This window comes from Artemia sp. Qi Xiang Cuo, chromosome 15 (assembly GCF_049724085.1).
Source record: "Artemia sp. Qi Xiang Cuo chromosome 15, ASM4972408v1, whole genome shotgun sequence".
In the NCBI taxonomy this organism is placed as follows: domain Eukaryota; kingdom Metazoa; phylum Arthropoda; class Branchiopoda; order Anostraca; family Artemiidae; genus Artemia; species Artemia sp. Qi Xiang Cuo.
In genome coordinates, this window is record NC_142808.1 from 37,745,231 (window position 1) to 37,754,686 (window position 9,456).

A 9,456-nucleotide genomic window follows, 5' to 3' on the forward strand; every position below is an offset into this window, starting at 1 on the left:
GAAAAAAATAAACACGCACCCGTGATCTTTCTTCTGGCGAAAAATTGAAAATTCCACATTTTCGTAGATAGGAGCTTGAAACCTCTACAGTGGGGTTTTCTGATACGCAGAATATGATGGTGAGATTTTCATTAAGGTTTTTTTAACTTTTAGGGGGTCTTTCCCCCTTTTTTCGAAACTCAGCCAAATTTTCTCAGGCGCGTAACTTTTGATGGGTAAAATTAAACTTGATGAATTTATATATTTGAAATCAGTATTAAAATCCGATTCTTTTGATGTATCTATTTGTATCAAAATACCGTTTTCTAGAGTTTCGGTTACCATTGAGCCGGGTCCCAGTAACCAATACTATATGTTAACATTGGGTAAAGTTCATAACTTACAGCCCTCCCCCTGGGGGCTTTGAGGGATTAAGTCATCCTAAAAGACATAGTTATAATATTTTCTACCATGCTGAACAAAATGGCTATCTCAAAATTTTGATCGGGTGACTTTGGGAAAAAAAATGGGCGTGGGAGGGGGCCTAGTTGCCCTCCAATTTTTGGTCACTTATAAAAGGCACTAGAACTTTTAATTTCCGTTCGAATGAACCCTCTCACGGTATTTTAGGACCACTGGTTCGTTACGATCACCCCTGAGAAAAAAAAAAAAAAAAAAAAAAACAAAAAAACAAATAAAACACCAAACGTGTAAATTATCCGGGAAAAAAAATGAAAAATAAAAAATTTTTTAGTTAGGAGCTTGAAACCTCTACAGTAGGGTTCTCTGATACGCTGAATATGATGGTGTGATTTTCATTAAGGTTCTATAACTTTTAGGGGATCTTTCCCCCTTTTTTTGAAAATCAGCCAAATTTTCTCAGGCGTGAAACTTATATATTTGAAACCAGAATTAAAATCTGATTCTCTTGATATACCTATTGGTATCAAATTCCGTTTTTTAGGGTTTCGGTTACTATTGAGCCGGGTCGCTCCTTACTTACAGTTCGTTACCACGAACTGTTTGATATATATTGTATGTTTTGTTCGCATTGATTGTTTATTTAATTTCTGTTTGTTTTAAGTTTCATTTATACTTTAATAGCAAAATATTTGTTTTCTTTTTAAGCTAGATTTTCATATTCAATCTAAGCATTACTCGCTTTAAGATCTATTTATTCATTTATATTATTACTTGTATGTTTTTTGCTATGATTGTTTATTTAATTTCTGTTCGTTTTGGGTTTCATTTATTCTTTAATAGTAATTTCTGGTCGTTTTGAGTTTTTATTTTAAAAGGTATTTGTATCTCCTGAGCTTAAGTTTAAAATGGCCTTTACTTTTCTTTGTAAAACATATTTTTCGGAATTTTTTTTTAATAAGTAAGGATAAAAAATGATTGTTTGTGGCAATAGATTTCGCTTTGTTTCACTTAATATTAACGGAACCAAAGACAAAGATCTTCATATTGATGAGCTTCTTGATTATTATATAGTTTTCCTACAGAAACATTTTCTAACTAAAGCCAATACAGATACTCTTAAACGATCACCCACCCACCACACGTTTGTACGTGAAGCTAAAATTTTTAGAATTTAATTAGAAAGATTTACCACAATACTACCCATTTAAAGAAGAGTTGTCCCAACTTTCAATATTTTACTTTTAAGACAACTTAATTTTGTTTACAGCTATTATGCTGCCATCTTTGGGTCATTATTATGCTGCCAACTATGTTGAACAAAATGGCTATCTCTAGACTTTGATTGAATGTTTTTGGGGAAATGGTGGGCGTAAGAGGGGGGATAATTACTCTCAACTCACTTTTCCACTATTAAAAAGGGCAATTTCAATTTCCAATCAAATGAGCCCTTTTTAAAATTTCGATAACAACTTTCGATATAAACTTTAATACCCCAGGGCATAACTTACAACCCTTGCACTGAGAGCTCTGAGGGGGTTATTATCCTAAAAGACCTAATTTCCAGAACTTTGAACTACGTTGAACAACATTGATAATCTCAAGATTTTGATTGGAAGTGTTTGGGAAAATGGTGGGCGTAAGAGGGGCATTAGTCACTATCCAATCACTTTCAACTATTAAAAAAGCCTTTTTCAATTTCCAATTGAATAAGCCCTTTTGAAGTTTCTACAACAACGCTTTCAATAAAAGCTTTATATACCCCCCGGGCAAAACTTACAACCCTTGCCCTGAGGGCTTTGGGGGAGAGGTTGTCATCCTCAAAGACCTAATTTCAAAAACTGTCAACTACGTTGAATAAAATGGTTATCTAAAAATTTTGATTGGATGTGTTTGGGGAAAAGGTGGGCGTGAGAGGGAGGTTAGTTGCCCTTAAATCATTTTCAACTATTAAAAAGGGTACTAGCCCTTTGAATTTCAAATCGAATGAGCCCTTTTTTAAGTTTCTACGACAAAGATTTCAATAAAAAACTTATATGCCCCCAGGGCATAACTTACAATCCTTTCACTGAGGGGTTTGGGGGAGTGTCTGGGAAAAAAGTGTCAGTGAGAGGGGGGTTAGTTGCCCTCAAATCAGTTTCCACTATTCAAAAGGGTACTAGCCCTTTGAATTTCCAATCGAATGAGCCTGTTTCGAAATTTCCGCGACAACGCCTTCTATAAAAACCTTATATGCCCCCAGGGCATAACTTAAAACCCTTTCCCTGAGGGTTATGGGGGAGTGTCCTCCTCAAAAAGATATTTTCTATCTGGAAATCAACTACGCTGAACAAAATGGGTATCTCAAAATTTTGATTGGATGTGTTTGGGGGAATGATGGGCGTGGGGGGGGGGCTAGTTGATCTCCAATCACTTTCAACTATTAAAAAGGGCACTAGCCACTCCAATTTCCAATCGAATGAGCACTTTTCGAAGTTTCTACGACAGCTCCTTCAATACGAAGTGCCCTGGTATGGAGAAAAAAAATAACACATTGTGCCCACATCGTTCTTTACTTAGGCAGCGCTAGCGTACTGCCTATAATAAAGATACAAAAACAAATTATTATAACTCCTACAGATATTCCGATTGTACTTATAAAAGCATTTCCGAACAAATTGACTAAGCCACAAACACAAATTTTTAAATACATTTCAGCAACTTCAGTTCACGCACATATATGGAAAACGGGATATGTTACTCCAATCCCTAAAAGATACTGAACTTAATTTCAATGGTGTGAGGCCAATCACTTTGACCCCCTTGTTCAGCAAAATGTGCAAAAGTTTTGCAGCAAATTGGCTAAAAGCTGAAGTTGAACCCCTTCTTGATCCTCATCAGTACGGTAACGGAAAAAATACATCAACAACTCATTATCTAGTCAATCTTTTACATTTTATTTTTAAGCATGTTGATGAGCCTGGTAAATGGCTAAACTTAATAACAACTGATTTTAAAACGGGCTTCAATTTGATTGAGCATAACATTTTAATTTCTAAGCTTTTAATTGATTTTAGATGAATCCTGCTGTCGTGAAAATGATTAAGAGTTTCTTAATAAATAGGTTCCAAAGTTTAAACTATAGGAAGTCTTTCTTTGAACCTGAGCCAGTTTTTTTTTGGTGTGCCTCAAGGTACCTTTCTGGGTCCTATCCTTTTTCTAGTTATGATCAATGATATTGCTAATGATTGTGAAGACCGCAGGAAATATGTTGACGACCTTACCATTGGAGAAATTTGTGAAGCAAATGAATGTAGCAAAGCTCAAATTTTAATTGATAACTTGAAGACTAAAGCTTCCGGTTTAAATATGACGGTAAATGACAGTAAATCTTCAATTCAAACTATTTCATTTTTAAATTCTTCTGAACCAAATTTTTGACCTACGATCTCTGTTTCTCTTAAAGTCAGGAAGATTAAACTCTTGGAAGTTAATATTACCAATGATTTAAAATGAGAAGCAAGTACATCTAGTTTAGTGAAAAGGGTAATGCTGGGCTGCAGATGCTCAAGCTTATGTCGAAACATGGCACCCCTCCAGATCACCTCCTCCGAATATTTACATCTTTTATTTGCCCCATTCTGGAATACGCAGCTCCTGTATGGCATTTTGGACTGACGACTGAGCAAAGCGCCAGGATCGAAAGAGTTCTAATGATAGTATCAAAGCAGGCAGAAATGTTGTATGAAGAGCTGCTGACAAAGTTTAAAATACAATGCAAACTTTGAAAAAAGAAGACAGAAACTCAGCATGAATTTCGTAAGAAAATCTCTGATCCACACAATCCACAGCACCCCTTTCCCCCCTCAATCCACAACAAAACGACTTCCACACATGGTTGCAGTGCCTATTGAGAAAATTCAGCCGGTACGCTGTGCTCATCAGCGGTTAGCGAAAAGTTTCATACCTAGTTTTGTAAATATGTACAACGAAAATCAAGAGGATTGACTAGAGTTGTTTTTTTTTTAAATATTCAGTTTTTAATGTGACTATAATGTGACTATGCTTGTATAATGTGACTAATGCTTTTTAATGTGACTATACCAAAGAAATTTGGCAGTGCCATGAAGATTTTGGTGAAAATAAAAGTTTATCTATTTATCGATCTATTTATGTGCGAAATCACTGTTTTATCCCTTGCTACAAGTCCCAAAAATTCAATTTTTGGCAAATTTATTATATCATGCAGACAAAGTCACTGAGCATATGTTTTGGAATTTACCAACACTTACATCTACACAAAAATCTGAATTATAGTCATAATTGAGAATTCTTTCTGACATCTTATCAGAATGATTAAAAAAACAGCTGTCACATCAAAAAGTGCACTAAATGGCACTGTTTTTCACTATTACACACTAGAAACAATCCACTTTAACTTGCTTCAAACACTTATATATATATATATATATATATATATATATATATATATATATATATATATATATATATATATATATATATATATATATATATATATATATATATATATATATATATATATATATATATATATATATATATATATATATATATATATATATATATATATATATATATATATATATACATCCCTGAATCTGCTCCTACTGTACATAACTGGCGTCGGGTTTTTTCTTTTGCGAGTGTTCACACGGGCTGGCGTAGCAGGTGGTTATAATGTGCAATGTGGAGAACTTGAAAGCAACATTATATTCTAGAATATATATTCAAGAAAACTTTCGGCTAGAAATCCTCGCAGTGACCGAAGCACGATGGAAAGGCTGTGGAGAAAAGAAGCTCAAAGCAGTAAATAGCAACACGACTTATACAGTTCTGTACAGCGGAAAAGTGGACAGACATGCAGCTGGAGTCGCAGCTATATTGACCCCAAATGCAGCAAAATCTCTTTGCTCGTGGAAGACAATTAACGAGAGAATCCTGTATGAACGATTTGTATCTAAACATGCAAAGCTGTCGCTAGTCATCTGCTATGCACCAACAAATGATGCCGATGAAGCCTCGAAAGGCAATTTTTACGAAACCCTCCAGTCCTTCCAGACGTCATTGAGAGGGACTCCATCCCTCTCAATGACGTCGCTTGCTTAGCAGGCGACCTAAATGCAAAAGTCGATCACGACAGATCTTATTGCCCCGAGGTATTGGGACATCACGGGCTTGGAACTATCAACGAAAATGGTGCAAGGCTAGTCAGCTTTGCCATGTCGAACAACCTGTTGATAGGAGGTACATTATTCGAGCACAAATATATCCATAAGTATACATGGACATCCCCAGAAAAAACTGTCAAAAATCATATTGACCACTTTCTGATCCGACGATGGCGTAGAACTAGTCTGAAAGACACGAGGAGTTACAGAAGTGCGGACGTCGGGTCGGACCGCGAACATCTTATAGCAACACTCTAGTTGAAACTCCACTCCAACAGATCTCGACAACCAAAAAAATTACCAAGAAATTTCGACGTGGAGAAGCTCAGAGACAAGGATGTTAGGAGACAATTCAGCATTAAACTCTCGAACAGATTCGAGGCACTTGTTGATATGCCACAAGACTTGGAAGAAGCTTGGACGAGTATACAACAGAACTACACAAAAACTGCTGAAGAAGTTCTTGGCTTTAAAAAGTCAATAAAGAAACAGGGGATATCCCAGAAGACATGGGACTTGATCGAAGACCGCAAGAAAATAAAACAGAGCACGCTTAGTAATGATCCTTCTGCTGATGTCGAAAGACATAGCGTATAAAGAAGCGAACAGAGAAGTGAAGAAAAGTGCTAGATCAGACAAGCGACAGTACCTCAATGAGAAAGAAAGAATGGCGGAAGAAGCAGCCCGACGTGGTGACACGAGAACTGTGTACCACCTAACTAAAGAAATTGTTGGGAAGACAAATGTACAAAATGGACCAGTAAAAGAGGAAAACTGAAGACTGCTGACCAATCCAGATGACCGGAAAAATAGATGGGCGGATTATTTCGAGAGCCTTCTCAACCGCCCGTCCCCTTCTGTTCTACCAGATATCCCGGACAGCTCATTTTTGGATCTGCTCATTAATGAAGACGAGCCAACGGCGGGTGAGATCCTTTCAGCCTCGAATAAGCTGAAGAATGGAAAATTCCCGGGTAGTGACCATATATCCTGAGAAATGGTCAAGTCATCGATCCGCAGGTCCCTTTTGGTGTGGCTAGTCTTCCTTTCCTTCTTCTGGCACAAAGAAAAAGTCCCCAAAGACTGGAGAGCAGGAACCATTATTAAATTGTTCAAAAAGGAGACGCGCCAGTCTGTGGCAGTTACAGAGGCATCAACCTCCTCTCGATAGCTGGAAAACTCTTCTGCATAATCACCCTGGCAAGACTTCAAGCTGTCTTAGACCCGCATTTACGCAAGGAGCAACATGTTTTCCGACCAAGAAGACCTTGCGCCAATCTGATATTCACACTGCGCAGCATGCTTGAAGAATCAAACGAGTGGAGACAACGTCTATATATATTGTTCGTCGACTTTGAAAAAGCGTTCGACTCATTAGACCGCCCAATACTATGAAGAACCTGATCCTGAAAGCTATTCCTGAAAAGCTGGTTCGGCTGATCATAGCATTGTACAAAAACACGGAATGCTGCGTGAGAACCTCTGAAGGAAATACAAGATATTTCGAAGTGATGACAGGTGTCAAACAAGGATGCGTGTTGTCTCCATTCCTCTTTATTCTCATAGTAGGCTACATGTTCAGGCAAATTGATGGATACGGGATCAAAATTGCAGTCAGACTAGTCCATGGTCTCGACTTTGCAGACAATGTTGGATTTACGGAGAAAGACAAAAGCAAACTTCAAGACTTTTTATGCAAATTAGCCGAAAGAGCCGAGTAGTTTGGGTTACATATCAACGCCCCCAAAACCAAAGCGATGTCAGCCACTAACTCACCGATGAATATCTATTTGGGGGATTGAAAGCATAGAGCAAGTCACCGACTTCCAATATCTTGGTAGCACCGTCTCGTTTAGTGGTGATTCCAAAAAAGAGCTGCGAACACGAATAGCCCTGGCAAGCTCGGCATTTCAACGACTTCGACCAGTCTGGAGATCAGCGAAGTACTCATTCCAGCTAAAAACTCTGCCTTTTCAGAAGAAACATCCTTTTGATCTTGACGTACGCGATGGAATGTTTAAAACTCACAACTGAGCAGGAAAAACGACTTACTGCATATGAAAACAACTGTCTTCGACATATCCTCAACATTAACTGGAAGGATAGGATAATAAACTCGGAAATTCGCCACTACACAAACCAGCCTGATGTCACTGATGTAGCCAGGCAACGAAGATGGCGCCATCTTGGCTACGTTATCCGTATGCCAGGATCGAGACTACCAAGTATGCTTCTCCAGTGGCAACCAGACGACACGCGTTGACGAGGAAGGCCCAAAAACACACTTCGCAGGACACATGAGCGGGACAGGAGAGTCCTCCATGCATCCTTAATCTCAGAGTGGGAGGACATCTACGCCGCAGCTCATTTGCGGGATGATTTGAGGCTGTTAACGGACGCCCTGTGTGCCTCTGGAGGTACAGGAGTACTGTCTGTAAGCACAGACAGTACTGTCTGTGCTTACGTTGTACTATTGAAGCTTTAAAAATAACGAAGAGCTGAAAGAAGCTCAAGATTAATCAATTTGGCAATTAATTTTAACCTTTAATAATTTTAATTCATCATGCGGAAGAATAGTCCAAGTGTTAAAGTAACAATTTTTGTGTTTTAGCCTGAAGTGATGAAAATGCTACTAAACTATAGTTTTCAGCAATTTTTAGTCTTTAAGATAATCCGAATGCTTTTTTCTACAATCTGGACCTGATTTTTATTCTGTACCATGGATAAGGGTTTTACCGTGAGAATATATATATTTTCTTTTTTTAATGCAAAACAAGTAACAGAACCTGAAACATTCCTTAGAACCTTCTCCGAGAGCAACTACAGTCATCACATGCTAAATGGGTACAGCTTCTCCTTCCGTGTTAGCTTTTTCTAATTGAGCATTTCAAGAATGCAATTCCATAAAATGAAACAACTCACCAGTCTCTCCAATTTTTTCAGGTATCAAAGATTTCAGCCCATCAATACACCCTTGACGAGCACCAGTGGTATCCCTGTTAACATTCATCACAAGATTATTGATGTAAATATTTACTCGATCTAAGGCTTCTTCTTCTCTTGGTGTTCGTTTTGCAGACACTTTGACATTGATACCCATACATTCATCTATAATCTTTGATAGTTGTTCATTGGCTGTTTTCTTCTCATCTAAAAATGTAGAATAATATGTGCAAATTAAAACAGCAAAGGGCAAGTTAGTGAATATAATGATTCAAAAGGAATAGTCAAAGTTTCAACAGACATACTGACGGCAGTCACATAAGATTTAAAGCTTAAACTCGTCAAGTGATCCCAGAAAAGAAACCTTAGACCCCACAGAGGCAATAACTAAAGCCTTAAACCAAAGCCTCTCCTGTAAGTCAAAACTCTCAGAAGGTCACACTGAAATAACATACTGGGCAGTAATGCTCTAGAGTGGGACAGACAAAAGTTAGGTAGATACGGAGGAGGTACAGGGAAAGGATCTATGCCTTGAGAGAACTTTTAATGAATCAAGTCCCACATTTTCTCTTTTTAGCAGAATAGTGACTTTTTTTCCCATAAAAGGACAGGAGTTATAGAAACTCTGGGTGGCTTTATTTTATCAGCCCCTTGAGATGTCAGAAGAGATATGCTGAAATTAACACTATCATTTAGATAGAAAAAGCTGGATACAAATGAATTGATATTGAATTGATATATGAATTAATATTGATTAAAGAAATTCAATATCAATTCATATCAAACAGTTTACCAAAGTTTCTGTGTATCAGGAGTTTCCGAGTTATCAAAGTTTCTGTGTATCAGGTCAAATGCTTGACAAAATCAATTGCAATAAGGTTTGACCACATTCCCAGTACATCTAGTCTTTTTAGAACCTTATTCA

At 37.5% G+C, this 9,456-nt stretch overlaps 1 protein-coding gene across 1 annotated transcript; it reads left to right on the forward strand.

Moving 5' to 3' along the window:
- Positions 1-5,097: 5,097 nt before the first annotated feature.
- On the forward strand, positions 5,098-5,526 carry LOC148943637 (protein CFDP2-like). Its single transcript, XM_089101189.1, has one exon. It carries the CDS (start codon positions 5,098-5,100, stop codon positions 5,524-5,526), a length of 429 nt encoding a protein of 142 aa, XP_088957315.1.
- The last annotated feature ends 3,930 nt before the right edge of the window (positions 5,527-9,456 follow it).